The 19,067-nt window shown below is 40.1% G+C and overlaps 1 protein-coding gene across 5 annotated transcripts in view; it reads right to left on the reverse strand.

The window, feature by feature from the left end:
- Window positions 1–19,067, reverse strand: part of adam12a (ADAM metallopeptidase domain 12a) — a 345,430-nt gene that overhangs the window by 92,215 nt on the left and 234,148 nt on the right. For all 5 annotated transcript variants that reach the window (XM_087998950.1, XM_043712617.2, XM_087998953.1 and 2 more), the window contains 3 exons: window positions 18,730–18,795; window positions 15,491–15,562; window positions 9,006–9,175 (listed from right to left, as the gene is read on the reverse strand). In XM_087998950.1, the coding sequence (XP_087855076.1) occupies window positions 9,006–9,175; window positions 15,491–15,562; window positions 18,730–18,795 (308 nt within the window). The remainder of the gene's footprint in view (window positions 1–9,005; window positions 9,176–15,490; window positions 15,563–18,729; window positions 18,796–19,067) is intronic.

Genomic DNA, 19,067 nt, shown 5'->3' on the forward strand with positions numbered 1-19,067 from the left:
AAGTACCCGCTCTATACTGGAGCAGAGAAAGCATTTGGATTTAATGTGTAAAAAGTGAAATTCGCTGGCTACACTCCTCAATGCTGTAATAAGAAACAGCAATGTTCCATACTCCCAGCTCAGAACTCTGGCTTTCAATTGTGAGAATTGTTCATGGGTACATTTCACATCCAGTACTTTTTCTGTGTGGAGCCAGATCTAATGATATAAAGCCTGTGATGGAATCATCACTCATGTGTCAATGAGTTGCAGAAAAATTACAAGCAGAGATATTTTGAGAACTCCATCAGCATAATCAATACTGCAGGGATTGCACCTATTGGATCATTTTCCTCAGGAATCAATGTGTTAGGAAAACTGTCCCATGAGTTTCATTATATAAGTAATCTAACAAATAAACATAACTTGGAGAAACATGTCTAATGTTCATTGGAGAAATATGCTTTGCAGTCCAATTCCTGACTTCAAAAAGTTTCCACTGCTAAGGGTTTGGGAATTAACTAGATTTTATGTATCACAGGATGAGAACTGGGAAGGGGAACCAAATATGGGATCTGTCTTCACATACGTCGATTGCTTTATTCTTGCTTCTCCAATGTTTGTTGGCAGCTGACCACCATAGTTCAAAATAATTTTAAAAGGGAATACAACAATTTTCCTGCCTATTTAGCCTTCCTCAATGTTTGTCAGGAGCTGTGTATCTCTCCAATCCAAGGATCACTGGGAATTCCTCCCCAGGAACATTTATGTAGATTGAAGGTAGCCCTAGTTCAGGGACAGGGCCTACAGTTGGGAAACAGGCCAGAAACCAAACAACAGATCTGGGTCTCCCATGATGGTAGGACCTTCGGGTTGACAAGAGAAACCAGTAAAATGCTGATTTGACATTTATCCTCTGGCTGCTCAGGATCCAGAGGGAGCTGGAGTCATTACTGAAGAAGATGCATTGGGATCATGTTTAAAAAATTGAAAGAACTGCAGATGCTGGAAATCAGAAACGAAAACAGACATTGCTGGAAAAGCTCAGCAGCTCTGGCAACATCCATTGAGAGAAATCAGAGTTAACGTTTCAGATCCAGTGATTCTTCCTCAGAACAGGAAAAAGTTATTTTTTAATGCAGCAGATAGGGTGGGTGGGGAAGGTGTAAGTGGTAAACGAGTGGTAAAGGAGTGGATAATGGTCAGCCTAATGGTTTCTAATGGGGCTATTAGTGGCTAATAATGGGTAGTTTGTATAACAGACCAAGTGATAACAAGGCCTGGTCTGACGGATTTGGGGTAAGGGCATGGGAAAGGTACCTCAAGCCCTAAATTGTTGAACTCGATATCGAGTCAGAAGGCTGTACAGTTTCCAAGCAAAAAATGAGGTGCTGTTCTTCCAGCTCGCGCTGAGCTTCTCTGAATAATACAGTAAGCCTGAGATTGAGATGTTGGCCAGGGAACATGGTGATGTGTTGAAATGGCAAGCAACTAGAAACACATTTTGCAGACAGAATGTAGTTGTTCTGTGAAGCAGTCACCAGTTTATGATTTGTCTCCCCAATGTAGAAGAGACCACATTCTGAGCAGAAAATGCAATAGACTAGACTGAATGAAGTACAGGTAAAGTGCTGCTTCACTTGGAGGCTATGTTTGGGCCCTTGGATACCGAGGAGGGAAGCGTTAAATGGGCAGGTGTTACATCTTCTGTGGTTTCAGGGTAAGATGTCATGGAGCTGTGTTGGGAGTGAAGAAGGTGAGCTCCAGGGTATCCTGAAAAGAATGGTCCTTGTGGAAGTCTGACAATGGAGGAGACAGATGGGGAATGTGTGTCTGGCGGTGGCATCCCGCTAGAGGTGGCAGAAATGGCAGGTAATGATCCTCTGGATGTGGATGCTAGTGGACCGTAGGTGAGGACCCTATCGCTGTTGTGGGAGGGAAGAAGGGGCAAGTAGGCTGAAGTGTGGGAGATGGCTTGGATTCAGTTGAGGGCGCTGTCAACTATGGTGCTGGGGAAGCCTTGGTTGAGGAAGCAGGTGGACATTTCAAAGCTCCCTTGTCAAACTGGCATCATCAAAACAGTTGTGACAGAGACAGAGGAACTGGAAGAATGGAATTGAGTCTTTACAGGAAGTGGGGTGTAAAGATATATAGTTAAGGTAATTGTGGGAGTCAATTGGTTTGTAGTGAATATTCGTGGCCAGCCTAACCCCAGCAATGGAAACAGAAATATCAAGAAAGGGAAGGGAGGAGTCAGAGATAGATCAGGTGACGGTGAGGATGGGGTGGAAATTGGAAGCAAAATTGATAAACGTTTCTAATTCTGGGTGAGAGAAGGAAGCAGCAATGATATTATTGATCTACTAGAGAAAAAGTTTTGGTTAGGGGATGGAATAGCAATGGAACAAGGAATGTTCCACTTACCCCACAAAGAGACAGGCATAACTGGGGCCCATGCAGGTACCCATGGCCAACCTTTGACCTGAAGAAAGTGAGAGGAGTTAAAATAGAAGTTGCTCAGAGTGACGTCGAGCTTGGTCAGGCGGAGGAGAGTGGTGTTAGATGGGGACATTTCAGGCCTTTTCTTCCACGAAGAAGTGGAGACCGTCCTGATGAGAGATTATATGTGTAAAGGGATTGCAAGTTTGTGGTGATGTGGAGGCGTCTGGAACCTACAAACTAGAAATTCTGAAAGTAACATAAAGCATCAGAGAAATCACAGATGTAAGTGGGAAGGTTCTGGGTGCGGGGAGAAAAAACTGAGTCAAGGTAGGAACAGATGAGTTCTGTGAGGCAGGAGCAGGCAGAAACAATGGGCCTGACCGGGCAGTTCTGTTTATGAATTTTGGGAAACTGGTAAAGTTAAGCTGTTCGGGGTTGTGAGACTATGAGTTTTAAGGCAGTGGGGGAGGGGAATCACCAGATGAAATGAGTCTTGTGACTGCAGTGGACACAATAGCCTGGTGTTCTGTGGTGGGGTCATGGTGCAGGGGTGATGGGTGGAGGTATCTGAGAGCTGGTGCTCAGCCTATGCTGAGGTCAATATGCCAAAGTACAACAGCACCACCTTTGTCAGCAGGTTTAATGACAAAGTCAGGGTTGAATCTGAGAGCACGGAGTGCAGTCAGTTCTTGGGGAGATAACTTGGAATGGAAGGGGGTGTGTGTGGAGAAATTGAGACAACCAAAGTCACATTGACAATTCTCAATAAAGGGTGCAGGTAAAAGGCCGGAGGGAGGAGTCTAAGCGGAGTGAGAGTGTTAGGAGGTGGGTGAAGGGGTCTGTTGGATGGGGAGAGGGCTCTTGTCCAAAGAAATGGGCATGGAGGTGAACGTGATGGAAGAAGAGTCATGTTGTGCCCAAAATTCATTAAGTTGGGGACCTAGAGGGACAAAACTGAAACCTTTTTTGAGTACAGAACGTTCATTATCAGCGAGCGGAAGGGGAGGGGAGGAAGGTTCTAGAGGGCTATGGGTATCTCTTGAGTTGAATCGTGTGTTCCTTAATGCTCGAAAGGAAAAGAAAAAGTTTCTTGTTAGCCTGTCAAATGAGCCAGAAGATGCAGTGAAACTGGAGGGACAATGCAACTCTGAGCCAGCGTGAAACAGTGCTGTTGGAGAGAGTGGCCATGAGTGTGCATGTAACGATGCATGGCACTGACTGTGGATCTCAGAATGCAGTGAGAACAGCTGTCTGTGGAACATTGTACATCACTGAGATACCTGTGATCCAGGGTGGATTCAAAACACGAAGGATAAATCTTTAGTTGGACCATGTTTACTTGAGGAATGTTCATAAGTGAAGGTAATTTAGTGCTCTCAGTCAAGAAACTGTGGTGGAAGGAATAAACAGGTGGGGCTATTGATTTTTTTAGCTTATAACCCCTGCTCTCCAAGAAGGCAGAATTTCATTCCCACTCCTCACTGTAGCAGCAAATTGGGAGATGGGGTATCTGTGTAGTGGGTTGGGAAGACATTAAGAGATAGGAATAGTCAGTTGCCTTTTCAAATTCCTCCAGTTGTCAGCAGCAGGGAAGGCTGAGGGCAGCCATCCTGCTGGGGGCCACTTGAACACCAGTTAATGGTATACCCTGAGGACTTCCTTTCAGGCTTAGTGGGAGCAGGAGCCAACATTTATTCTGGAGCATGCCCCTTGCAGCAAGGACTGCCCCCTCTCATCCTGATTTGAGGTCCCTTTTCCCTCAAAGTGAAAGCCCTCCACTACTACTGGGGACTTCTTGACTCGTCTCAGAATGCCCACTCCACTCATCTCTCTTGCAAGGCTTCCGTTATTGTTATTTCTCTTGGGCCTGCTGTGATACCAATAGTGGCTATTGCTTCCCGTGCCACTGTAGAGACTAAAAACCTGCCAGCACTCTGACTGAATACAGCTCTGCCTTTAAGAACCTTTGCTGCCTGAATGACATTTAAACCTGTCAGTGTTCCCATCAATGTTCCCTGAAGAAGGGTAACCACAGACTGTCTGTTAAGTGGATGGGATCATTGTCACAACCAGTAAATTCACTCCCAGTGTGCTGAATGGGCTCTCCATGGAAACAAGCTCCACAGACCCTTCATTTTGTGTCAGAAGGGAAGTCATCAAAGTATTCTACCAAAGGTAGCAGAATGTCTGTTAAAAAAATGTGTGTGTGTGTATGTGAGAGAGAACGAGAGAGAGAGAGGATGCGTGATTGTATATGTTTGTATGTAATTGTGCTTTTGTGTATGTATATGAGATTGTCATTGAGTGTTCATGCATGTACGGTAGTCCCTCAGAACAATGTTAACACTTGCTTATGGAGTCTTTTGTGTGTGTGGAGTCTTTTAACTCAGAAGGCTGTTACCATATGGCTCTGATTGACCAGGAAATTTCCTTACTTTCAATGTTTGCCATTGACTTATTGGAAGGATGTTTAAATTGATATTCAACCTGTTTAGCTGCATTATGACTGATCTTACATGGTGCCTCTTTAGTGGTCATAAATTGGGCTCAATTGGCCTGGGCAGGTAGACCTGCTTGACGTTCCCAGCCCTGGATGAAATGGTAAGGAAGACATCAGGCTCTCCACCCCATAGATTCTGAACTGATTATATGTATTATCACCACCACCAAAGGCACCTCTGCTGTACCCCCGTCCTCCACCATCACTCAGTTACGTCTCAGCCCCCTTCCAGTGGTGAAATTAAATTTTGTCCAAGGTTTTGAAGCATTTTATCCTTGTGACAGATTGTCATTTAAAAAATTAGATCCAGAATTAATGATTTATTCCCTGTGAGGTTTCTGGGGTAATTTATTTTTATATTTTCAGAAGAAATACATTTTCCATATTGCCACCGGTATTATTTCATTGTTTGACATGACAAACAGTGCATGGAAAATCCTTTTGCTGAATTTCATCATAAAAATAAACGTATTCAGTTCATTATTAATAACTGATCCTAATTTAAAGTACAATAGATTAACTGTGAGTTTGGAGCTTGTTACTATCTCTTTCAATAATTTTTTCTCATATAATATAGAAAGAGTGAACATGAAGTCTAAAATAAAAAAAATGCCTTATACAAAATTAAGGCAGTGAATTTACTTGTGGATAAATTACTCTTTGATGCTGTCAGATTCAAATTACGGTCTCACTTGATTTTCAATAAACTGTGCCATAAAATTTGAGTTTCATTCCTGGTTTGTGTTCAGTTAGCTGATCTCAGCAGGACTGTACTAGAGGTGTTACAGTTGGCTGTGGCATCTTAGATAACAGTGGAAAAATTCAGCCAAACTTCTAGTCTTAATCATTATCTAATGACTTTGTTGTAAAAGCAATTGTTGAGGACAAGTTTGGATTTGTCCATAATGACCCCATGGTTAAATTGCCTACTGATAATCTCTGTTAAATTTCACGTCCCTAATGCCTATGGTATCAGGTTCCAGAAAGGAATCAAGGCACTCAGCAGAAATCTAGCATAAAAACTGAAAAGCAGCAGCCTTTAATTCTCTAGTCTAGAAATGAGGATTAGTGATACTGGCAATATTCATGTGATATCCCGCTGTCGGCTGGTGCCTGAAATAAATTTAATGTGGATTTTCAGCTCCTTTTGATAGCACAACATTTATTTTACAAAGCCGTTGTCATTAATTATTGTCAGAATCTCATACTTTCGAGTGAACAGGAAGTGGTTTAAACACAAATAAGAAGGATTCCAACTGAGTTCACTTATCCTTTGCTTTTAACTGAGAAGTTAATTTATGAGGTGCTGTTTGTTTCAGATTGCTGTTCCTTGCTATCACCTCTCTTTCCTGTCGTGATTTGGCACATGTAAAGCTACATGAGATTTTATGTAAATATCTTTCATGAGAACTATTCTTCTGGTCTAACTCTGTTAATCATCAGCTGAGTTCAGATTCAGCCCAGGTATTTCATTAGTTGGAGAATTTTACGAGTAGTCATGATCTGAAAACTGGTGGAGTACTTCTAGAGATAATTTACTCTCCATAATCAACAATTTCAAATGTTTTTTTATATTGAGAGCTGGAATTGTAACTTACACACAACATTCATCTGAACTTATGTCTTAACATGGAAACTGACCTGCCTTGAAACTGGCAGTAAAGTGGCATTTTAATGCATAATGAGATGCAGTGTTTATGTGGTGGACTGGATGTATACAGACCAGTATTATAATGTCTGTCACACTCATTCTGATTAATACATCTTGTTTGTATCTCAATGAGATTTCAATGTAGATTCAATGATTGTCCAGAACAGGTTGCCAGGTCCCTGGTTGATACGTTTGCATCATCGTTAGCCATGGGTGAGGTCCTGGAAGACTGGAGGGTAGTGAATGTTATGCCCTTATTCAAGGAGGGCTGCAAAGAAAAACCTGGGGACTATAGACCAGTAACCCTAACATCTGTGGTAGGTAAGTTATTTGAGAAGATTCTGAGATAAGATATACATGCATTTGGAAAGACAGGGTTTGATGAGGATTAGTCAGCATGGTTTTGTCAGTGGGAGATTATGTCTCACAAATTTATTAAAGTTCTTTGATGAAGTGACCAGGAAGGCTGACGAGGGCAGGGCAGTAGACATAGTCTATACGGATTTCATTAAAGGTTTTGATAAAGTTTCACATGATAGGCTGATTTGGAAGGTTAGACTGTATAATATCCAGGGCAAGTTGGCAAATTGGATAGACAATTGGCTTGATGGTAGGAAACAGAGGATAACAGTGGAAAGATGCTTGTCGGACTGGAGGCCTGTGATTAGTGGAATGCCTCAGGGACCAGTGATGGGCCCACTGCTGTCTGTTATCTATATCAATAATTTGGATGAGAATGTACAAGGTATGATTGGTAAGCTTGCAGGTGACACTAAAATAGAAGGTATCATGGACAGTGAGGAAGGTTATCAGAAATTGCAGCAGGACCTTGATCAGCTGAGGGCTGAGAAAAGGCAAATGGAGTTTAATATAGACAAGTGTGAGGTCTTGCATTTTGGAAAGTCAAATCAAGGTAGGAGTTTCATGGTGAATGGTAGGGCCTTAAGAAGAGTCCTCGAACAGAGGGACCTTGGAGTTCAGATGGAAAATTCTCTGAAAGTGGAGTCACAGGTAGACAGGGCAGTGAAGAAGGTTTTTGGCACAGTGGCCTTCATCAGTCAGGGCTTTGTGGATAGAAGTTTGGATGTTATATTGCAGTTGTAGGGACATTGGTGAGGCCACACTTAGTGTATGATGTTCAGTTTTTGTCACCTTGCTATAGGAAGGATGCTATTAAACTAGAAAGAGTGCAGGAGAAATTTACAACGATGTTGGCAGAACTCAATGGTCTGAGTTAATAGGAAGAGGTTGGACAAGCTGGGATGTTTTTCTTTAGAGCAGAGGAGACTGAGGGGGGTCCTTATAGAAATGCATAAGATCATGAGAGGCATGGATAGGGTGAATGCACTCATTGTTTTTTCCAGGGTTGGGGAATCAAGGACCAGAGGGCATCAGTTTAAGGTTAGAGGTGAAAGAATGAGAGGGAACCTAAGGGGCAACTGTTTTACACAGGTATGTATATGGAATGAGCTGCCGGCAGAGATGGTTGAGGTGGGTACATTAACAACATTTAAAAGGCATTTGGACAAATACATGGATAGGAAAGGATTAGAAGGAAATTGGCCAAGTGCAGGGAAATGGGGTTTGTTTGACTGACATTTTGGTTAGCATGGACCAGTTTGGTTCAAAAGATCTAGTTCCATGCTGTAAAACTCTACGACTTTAAGTTGAATTTTTCCATAAGCTGGAGACAACCTTAAAATTGAACTTGGTCAATTGTTTTTACATGAGGATATGAAGGATTCTGAAAAGTGGGTACAAAGAGAGAATATACAGATCCGACTGAATGGTGACTCAGATTTGAGAGGGCAAATGGGAACCTCTTGTTCGTATATCTCCTCTTGTTTCAACTGTTTGAAATGTAAATATGAAGAAAGTGAAGGGCTTATGCCCGAAACATCAATTCTCCTGCTCCTCAGATGCTGCCTGACCTGCTGTGCTTTTCCACCACACTCTTGATTGAAATGTAAATGTGTCAACATCAAAAGGTCAAAGCTGATGTGACTAAACTAGCAATACAGGTACACAATCCTTTATTCAAAATTCCGAAATTAAAAAAGCTTCAAAATCTGAAATATTTTTTGTGGAATGTGGAACGTCAGTTTGGCATGCAAACAGGTGACCCAACTCCACATCCACTCGAACTACATCACTCTGATGAGATGTGGTAGCGTGGCCCAGCACTGGCAGACATCAAGTGTGACTCAGCACTCATACTAGTCACCCATTCATCTGCTGTTTAGTAATTAAAAAGAAATTTCATGGTGAAAATGTAATTTATTCCGAAATCGGATTTCGGATAAAGGATTGTGTATCTCTAATACTATAACTGAGAAAAGAGTGCAACTGTATGATGTATTAAGATTGTGGCACATATGATTGGGTCTTGTTGACTCCATGGCTACAGAATTAATTGTACCATGCAGTACACACCTCACGAGTTGGGCATTGTCATGTGGTTTACGGGACAGTAGTTTCATTTTCCTCCAGTCAAGAAATTCATTGAGTGTGGCGAATGGGTCTCCAGTTATTGAACATTTATCCATGTCAGTCCAAACTTCAACTCCAACAAGGGCAACTCGTATATTCAAGGATCTGTAAAACTATAATAAAATAAGTATTATACGCAAAGGAACATAGGGGCCATATATTAGCTGTAAGTAGTTCAGTGAATCATCATTTAATACCAGTTACATCCATTATAAGACAATGAAACCTCCAAAAAGTCATAAATGGGTCATATTTAATCACAATATGTAATCATTGGCTGGATGTTGCAACAACTAAACTAAGTGTTCACTGTCATCACCCCTCCAAAACCTACAGCAAATCCCAGAGACTACACAAACACAGTTCAATACTGACATTTATAAGTTAACATCATTGATTCAATGCTTTTTCATCAGGTGTGCTGTAGATGTCCCCATAGACTGCAATCAAGTAGAAGTTAAATGAGGTGCATCTGGGCCTTTTAATTGTGTATGAACATAATAATTATGATAATTATCATCAAATAATCTCATGGGCACTGAAAAATTAACGGATGACTTCTGACATTCCACAAATATGATGAAAAGAACTCAACATTTTCAAAAGTGATGTTATTTATAAAATTTATGATTTTTAACTTCTTTCTTAATTCACTATTTATGTCCCACTCTTTATTTCACTCTCAATAAAATGATGTTAAAAATAAAGAATAATCAGTGCCTTTATCTTTCTGATTTGTTGTCTGTGAGAATTCTTCAATGTGATTGGCTACTCACATTGTTTGATGATAATACTATTGTTTGATGCCTAAACGTCCCCTTAACCTGGTGCCAGGTTCAAATTAATATCTGCAATGAGGGAATCCATGTCATAGAGAGCACTAGATCTTTATGGAAAGCTTACTCCAAAATTAGTAGTGAGCAAATTCACTTTACTCCTGACCACAAAATCTGGGCTAATAATTTCAGTTACTTTAAACCATCACACGTTATCGTATTGGTTCTTGTCATTCTTCACAATTGTCTATCATTTCACTAAAACCAAAATAATCTATCAAAATTATTGGTCTCTATATCTTTTATGAACATTTTCCAAAAGCATCCGAAGACCAGAACTTACACATCTATGAAAGAACAGAAAAAAAATGTCAAAATCCCCTGATTAAACAGAGTTGATGGTAACCATTTGTTAATATCTACACTGTTAGAGTTTCCCGAATCAATTACTATGAAAATGAAATAAATACCAAATAAGAACTGGTAAAGTATCTGGATCAAAACCAAAAGTAAAGGTGGGGTTGGACAGTTGGTGGCTGTAGTGACTCATCCACAGCCAGAACAATCATCATTCATGAAAAACAACAGAATGGTCAGGGTAGAGATGCAGCATCTTGCATTTGCTAAGAATTATTGAATTTAACTGCAGTTATGATAACAATGATTGGAAAGAACTTCCTATTTAAAATTATCATTCTGTTCCAAGAAAAGTAAAATAGACAGATATTGTGATGGCAAGGTTTCTCACTAGTGGTGGTAACAGGTTGCTATTGGAGGATTTCATTGGTTGTCTAGAGGCAGGTGACTAGCACAATCAAGGGTTCAATCAGTCCCCATTGTTGCTGGTAATTGAGCTTTTGATTCTTTTCTCTCCAGGGAAAGCTTTTGTGGTCAAGAGTACTCACCAATGCAAAAGAAAATCTCTTCAAACACTTAATCACCATCAAAACCTAGCAGTTGCTCTTTTGACTCACAGTGGATGTAATAAATGCCACTCCTAATTTGCAAAGACATTTTATCTAAGCCAACAACTTATATTGTCATCATATTGGCATGTAAGCACTTGTATCGAGGACAGAGACTATGACACTTACAAGATGTTAACAATGTGGGCGGCACGGTGGCACAGTGGTTAGCACTGCTGCCTCACAGCGCCAGAGACCCGGGTTCAATTCCCGACTCAGGCGACTGACTGTGTGGAGTTTGCACATTCTCCCCATGTCCGCGTGGGTTTCCTCCGGGTGCTCCGGTTTCCTCCCACAGTCCAAAGATGTGCAGGTCAGGTGAATTGGCCATGCTAAATTGCCCGTAGTGTTAGGTTAAAGGGGTAAATGTAGGGGTATGGGTGGGTTGCGCTTCGGCGGGTCGGTGTGGACTTGTTGGGCCGAAGGGCCTGTTTCCACACTGTAAGTAATCTAATCTAATGCATTCTCTCATCGGGGAAATATTAATGGAGGAGAGCCATGTTAAAGATAAGTAGGCTCGACAAATTCTGAGACAACACCAAAGAGTGTCGATAGGCCACCATCAGGTTGGAGGTGAGCTTCTCAGTAGAAGAATGATCCAAATCCATTTCAGCCTCACGTGCTTTCCCAAAGTTTTGCTTTGCTTTTGTACTCAGCAATGAGGTCTTCCAGATGCATTGTCACCATCTGCATTGCTAAGAAGGTTTTTTTGTATGTCACTTCATGGAGTACCTTTCAAAAAGAAGGTTGGACACTCTAATGGCAGCCCAGGCACTTCCTACATGATCTACTACCACTCAGGGAAGTACCATTCCTACCATTTCCGCAACAACTCTGTCATACAGTATTTTCCACTGAGAACTAGCATCAAGGAGCTTACTTGTAAGCAATTAGTGAAGTAAAAGAGTTGTTGCTGAGTGAAGCATGGAGCATGGTAGAGAATAAAAACCTGGAGTGAAATAAAGGGAAGACTCCATTGTTTTTTGCAGAAGATATTTGGGAGTCACGTCTTCAGCTGTCAAGAGCCTACATTCCGGAATTGCATTACGAAGCTTCTCTGATACATCAAAGACGCTATGCAAGCACAAGTTGCAGTGGATATTCAGTGAAAGATGATCATCCTGAGCTGAAAACCCAGAGAATCCAGATCTCAACACATTCATAAGAGTAACGACCAGAAGAATACATTTCAAATGGAGATAGATTCTATAAACATAATTGTTAAGATGCAATATGGACGTAATTCACTATCCACATCTATAGCATATTGCAGGAAGTATCTCACAACCTGTAGATTACCCTGGAGAAAGTTACATTGATGAGTTTGAAGAGGTGGATAAAAACACAACAAAGTGTTTTTAAAATACTGGGGTCCTCCAGTACAGCGGCTAACTCTGTTCTGTAGATTGTCCAAACAAAAGAATGTTACAGTCCCTGGAAGACATGATAGTATGTGATTTAATCTCTGAGCCTGTGCCTTAAACCAGTAAGTTTCATCATGTGGACATATTGCTAGTGACTTTGAGCATGGCTGGTACCTCAAGCCTTCCTCTAATGCCTTCATGTGCTTCAGGTATGTCTCTCTCCTCTTTTGTACTGGAAGAAAGCCTGTCAGCAGCTGATCGCCCTGGGAGATCATCTAGAATTTTATTATCGGTCAAGCATTTTGTGAGAACAAGGAGGTGTGATGTGATTTATTCTATGAAGCAATCTTCAATATTAGTTATTTACTGAAGGAAAACAGTGGTGCAGCAGTAATGTCACCAGCCTAGTGATCAATGCAGATTCCAGTTGGTGCAATTTGAATTCAATTTATAAATCTGAAATTAAAGGCAGAACGATGGTGATCACGAAATCATTGTTGATTGTCATAAAAACACATCTGGTTCACTGATGTTCTGAAGGAAGAAAATCTATCATCCTTACCTGTTCTGGGCATCCTGCGGCTCCACAGCCATGCCTCTGAGATGACTTTAGCAAAGCTATTCAGTTCAAGGTTAAATAGTGATGGGCAACAAACATATCCACATCGCATAAAGAATAATTTTATTTGACCTCAGACTGTTCTGGTGCTAATTATTCATTCCTGCATAAGATCCTCAATGCTGGTCATGTTCCTTACAATTATTACCATTTTCGTGAACATTAGGGTCTGGAAGTAGCAGGCCTTTTCTTGTTCCAACATCATGAGCACATAACATGAAATAATGTTCTTGGAGAACCAAACTGTGTAACTCTCTTGAAGCAAGTGTCCGTGGCTGACAACTGGCTAATGTGGGGTACATCACCTGTTGTTGCGTGGGAGGATTGAGTTTATGGTAGTGATGAACTAGACTGCTCCATACAATATGTTCCTTGGGTGTAGGATTTGAGCTAGAAGTTTACATATTTCTCCAATAGTTTTTATTGGAGACGATGGAGGGTGAGTATTGTTTTCTGTGGCAGTTCTTACTGTGCAGGTCTGGTAACTGAGTGTCCACCGCATTGGAGAGCTACCTTCTCTGATGTTCGACTGCAAGCATTTTTAATTTGACAATTTTCATGCCCTCATTCTCTTCCTCTTTACAGTATGAAAATAAATCCATCTTCATTTCCATGGGAAAATGGAATCAAGAATGCTAAGCAGTACAATTATCAAATACATCTCATTACAACTTTCAATAATATAACGAAGGTAAAGAAATTCCAATCTTTAATACAAGAACAAAATTGTCTTAAGGACTCCATCTGCCCCAAGAATGACCCTTTAGTCTCCAGTCCCACATTTATACTATCATTTTTTGGGATGATGATGTGATGATAAGTATTAATATTGGTGAACATTAAATATTTGTAATTAAAGACATTTTGGTCTCTGCTCCAAACTCTGTCCCTTAACTACAGTCTCTAGTCTGCTGCCTGCCAGCAGTTTGGTATTAAGCCAGTTTGTATTGCAACTTGGGTGTCACATATGATCTTGGGATGAGCTTCTGAACTCATATTCAAGCAATCTCTAAGATTGTTTTTATCTATCTCAGTAACATTATTCATAGAGTCGTAGAGTCATAGAGATGTACAGCATGGATACAGACCCTTCAGTCCAATCCTTCCATGCTGACCAGATATCCCAACCCAATCTAGTCCTACCTGCCAGCACCCGGCCCATATCCCTCCAAACCATTTCTATTCATATACCCATCCAAATGCCTCTTAAATGTTGCAATTGTACCAGCCTCCACCACATCCTCTGGCACCTCATTCCAGACATGTACCACCCTCTGCGTGAAAAAGTTGCCCCATAGGTCTCTTTTATATCTTTCCCCTCTCACCCTAAACCTATGCCCTCTAGTTCTAGATACCCGACTCCAGGGAAAAGACTTTGCCTATTTACCCTATCCATGCCCCTCATAATTTTGTAAACCTCTATAAGGTCACCCCTCAGCTTCCGACGCTCCCGGGAAAACAGCCCCAGCCTGTTAAGCCTCTCCCTATAGCTCAAATCCTCCAACCCATCTTCACTTGTTTCAGCTGATCTATTCAGAGTTCGTCCTCCTTGCTCTTGTCCCCTCTAGACTTGACTATTCCAATGCACTATGGCTGATCTCCCGCATTCTGCCCTCCCATAAATGTGAGGTCATCCAAAATGTTGTTGTCCAATTCTTTACTCCCAGCAAGCTCCATTTCCTAACACCGTTCTGTTCACTGATGATTATGAACTCCTGGTCAAATAATGTTTTGATTTTAAAAAGCTCATCCTTGTTTTCAAATGTCTTTGTGACCCTGCCAATCTACCTCCTCCAAAGCCATAACTGTCTGCGACATCTGGACCTCCTCTAAATCTGGTCTCTTGAGCATTCCCAATCATAAATGTTCCACCATTTGTGTCCAAAGAATCCATTGCCATGCTCCAAGCTCTGAAATTTCCTCCCTATACCTTTCTGCTTACATCTCACTTTCTCCATTTAAGTCATTCTTATCTAAGCTTTTGATCAACTGACTTCCCGTTTCCTTTGTGGCTCTGTATCTAGGATTGGCACAGCAGGTCAGGCAGCATCTGAAGAGCAGGAGAATCAATGTTTCGGTCATAAGACCTTCATCAGTCTTTTTCCTGATGAATGGCTTATGCCTGAAACGTCGATTCTCCTGCTCCTCAATTGCTGTCTGACCTGCTGCACTTTTCCAGCACTGCACTCTTGACTCTGGTACTTCAGCATCTTCAGTCCTCACTTTCTCCTGGCTCTGTATCGACCTTGTTTTGTAATGTTTCTGTGAAGTACTTTGGGACGCTTCATTATTTACAGGTTTCCAACAAACAGAAGTTGTTGGTGCTGATTAGAGTAGAGGGGAATCAGTTTGAGAAGATAGTCATAGTCTTTTTCCACAAGTTTCAAACTATGTTAGGCATCTTTTAAGGCTCTCACAGGGCACAGGATTTGTTTGTGGGATGAACTTAAATGAGGCTCAGTTTTTTGGGTGTAGATACGAGGTGAGCCTTATCGAACACTTCTTATTCTTGTCACCATTCCAAGTGTACTCTAGCTGACAGCATCTCTCAATGAAGTCTTATCAGCAGAAATCATAAGCAAGGACATGTTCCTATTGATTCTCAAACTACAACATTTATCACACATGCATTTTACTCCCTTCTCTGTTTATCACATAGTTGGACAAAATTAATTGCTTTCAAAATATTGTTTTGCATACTTACCTTATCCACAAAATTGCCAATTTCTATCAGTCTCTGTTTAGTCTTTTCCAAATCCTTCCCTTGTTTCTGAAACTTGAGATTTACACAAAAGATTACTATAATTATGTTTACATTGGCTTATGAAGTTTACTTTATCACTTCTGACAATTATGGTCCTCTCTAAAATGTTCATGGCACACTGGATTATGAGACTTGCAACCTTAACTTCAACAACTGTTTGAGATTTGTTATCCTTTTGAATTCTCTATCCCAAAGGGCTGTAGTTGCTCAGTTACTGAGTATGCAAAGTGGACTCTCAAGGAATCAATGGACATGGGGATCCGATGCGAAAGTGAAATAGAGGTGAAACACAATCAGATATGATCTTACAGTGATTCCATGAAGGAGGCTCAGGGATCATATAGCCCACACCTGGTCCTAGTTCTTACTTACTTACTTATCTGACAAATGATGCGCATTAAATTTTTATTTGTATCTGATTAAGTTTTTACTGAGCTTGAATGTTACTTAGAGATATGGGTGTATCGGTGTACTCCATTTGCAACTTTCAAAGGAACTCAAGAAGCTTGTTGACAAGATTAGACCCAGGGTCTGGCATCCTGGACCAGGCATACATTTGTGACAATCAGAGACAATGGGCCAAAATGGGAGTCAAGCATTTAAATCAGGGTTGCAGTCCCAAAAATGCAACAATTTAAAAAATATTTTTAAAACCTAGTCTCAGTATAAGGAGATAGTAAGGGGCACACACTTTCTGAAGTGGGGAAAGTGGCACATTATCTTTCCTAGTATTCCTAACGGGATTTCTCAAGATTTCAAATGTGGTAGGCACTGGAACTTTGCTCCTGTCCCATGTGGATGATTACCCATTCTTAAAAGTGAGCTTGGGCAAGTGATTGAGGTCCAGGGTGCACATTATTACAAATATGAAGTTTAGATGTTTGCTATCTTTTTGAACTTTCTGCTTAATTTGAAGAAAAACAGAATAATAAAGAGTATCATGTGACCTGCTCTAAATCCTCCTTGACAACAAGCTTGGCTAGTTTGGTTGCTTTGGTGGCAGTGAACCCCAAATTAATTTAATGGAAAAAGGTACAATATGCCTAGACCTGTGGACAATGGAAAAGACATCTGCGATAACTCTAGGTAGATTACTAGTCTCAACATCTCATATGGAAGTGCTAAGAATTTTATGTTTTCTAAATGTTTAAAGAGTGTCATTTTATCTTCAGATAGCTGACCTAGGGATCTAAAGGATAGTTAGTTCACATTTCCACCTGGATAGAAAGCCCATGCGATTCGCATTACCAGAGTGTGGGATTCAGGATGGTGAAGAATCCATAGCAAACCATTGTAATATAAATTCGCAGAGCTTTATCTTAAGATATCCCTGAATATCACACACAGAAGAAAGGCAGCAAATCTTTATTATTCACCACATAGAATGTGGGTGGGAGCTTGTGCTCAAATTGAAGTTTTAGACAGTTTAACCAGAGCAAGAAGGTTCACCTAGTTTTGGTTTGAGGGAAGAATCTCCAATTCATCCCTCAGGGTAAAAGTCAATTCTAGATTAGTAGTTACCTGACTGGGAAAGGAAAAGAAATTAAGCAAGTCCCTGGGAGTTAATAGTCACCTTTGACTGGTTCCTGGAGAATGAAATGTCAGTTTAAGGAACTGAATAAAGCACAACTATAGAGGTTGACCTTTGATTATTTTAAGGCCAATGAGTAACTTTTCTGTAGTTTTAGAATTAATACTTTCTACTGAAATAAAGCTTAGTTAAAGTTGCCTTTAGTGTTACAATAAAATCGTGAAATTTTGTTGTGATCCTTTCAGTCATTCCCTGGAATTTTACATCTTTTAAAATATTATCAATCTCTTCAAGGATTCTAATAGCATATGGTTTACTTTTGCAAAAATATTCAATGCCTGTTTTTATGCAATGCATTATAGAGTTACAGTTGCTTACGTATGAATGATGAGATTATAATGCTTTCACAGAATACAGTATACATTACAGCCACAAAGTTTGTCTGATCAGAGAAGGTCACAATCATGAGGATATTTGAATAGGATGGACATCTTTTATGAAGAAGTAAGTTGTACCAGTGTTCATTGTTAGAATATGATGTTATGTATCACTGTCATTTTCCATTAGCTCAGGTCATGTGGAGACGTAACTTTAGGATCAGTAAATCACAGCATGAGAATTAATCTTGGCCACTAGCTAACTGCACAAGGCAATCTGGTCCAAACATGTTTTGATGTTCTTAAATGGTTCATGTCATGAACTAAGAGAACTAGCCTTTTTAAACTTTTAGAAACATAAATAAATAAAAATTTGGCCATATTGTAAGTTTTAGTATGGATGTACCAAATTTAAAGAGGGAAAAATTAAGAGGGTGATTTTTCATTTTGGCTGTAAATGAAGAATTGCTGCCTCCATTTCAACAGCCCATCATGTGATCAGTCTGATTTTCCTCTCGACTGACAAAAAGAAAAACAGTGATGGGGGAGGGGATGCTGTGTAATTGCATGGCGAATCTGCAAATGTCAGTTTTACATGTAAATTGAAATTTATTCTCATTTTTTAGTCAATCATCACACAGTGACAGTGATAAAGGTATAAAATCTGACTGCAAGAAAAGATTAATTTTATCAGCAAACCAGATAAATACTGGGTGAATGATTTGACAGTAAGATATGAGAAATTTCGTAGGATGTGGGTGTCTCTAAGGTGGTCTGGCCCATTCCTAAATTCCTACATTTCATTATATTGCAGCATGGGCTGATAATGATTACTCAGGTATTTTGGGGAAATTTTTTCAATTAAAACAATTCTTAACTTCTAAATAATTAAAGAAACAACAGAAATAGATCAAAGCATATTAATTGCTGGAACAATTGATTGACAGGGCATGGATTCCAAGAGTACATATTTCTTGTGGAAAGTCTCACTACTGAAATCCCATAATCTTGCACTAAAATTGCAATGGAAAAGGTAAAGACACTGGCTGAGGGTCGACAATCCGCTTAGCTGACAAAATGTGGACAAACAAAAAGAGACACATAGCAAATGATTAAGATGCTCCTTCTTAATTCATTCACATTTCATGAGATATTGCTAAGGTGGTGCACTTTTTTGCAGTTGTTAAGGAGCAGAATAAAAATAGCAAAATTATACCTAATTGAAAAATTAGTCTGTAGTACCTTGAACTGAAAGTAAGTTCATATCCTACCTCTCGATTGTCTGCTACTATAACAAGTTCCACATATTTAGTGGTCTTCGATATGTCTCTTTTGTGCTGCAAAACAAGGTACAGGTAATAAGTTGCTATTTCTATAAAGCTCTCAAATTCTATTTATATACCCTATAATAGAGGAGGAAGTAAAGAAGATATCACAAAGCTTGAGAAGTGTCTGTGACAATGGCACACCAATATTTCTATTAACCATCACAGGCATGTAAAGCATGTTCAAATAATTAACTATTTTTAAACTCTATACAACACTAAATGTAATGAGTTTTTCAAGTGACAGTTAGATAAAACAAAGAGCTGCAGATGCTGGAAATCTG

This window comes from Chiloscyllium plagiosum, unplaced genomic scaffold (genome assembly GCF_037043375.1).
Source record: "Chiloscyllium plagiosum isolate Xiang-an unplaced genomic scaffold, Cpla_swu_hap1 HiC_scaffold_22, whole genome shotgun sequence".
NCBI classification, from domain to species: domain Eukaryota; kingdom Metazoa; phylum Chordata; class Chondrichthyes; order Orectolobiformes; family Hemiscylliidae; genus Chiloscyllium; species Chiloscyllium plagiosum.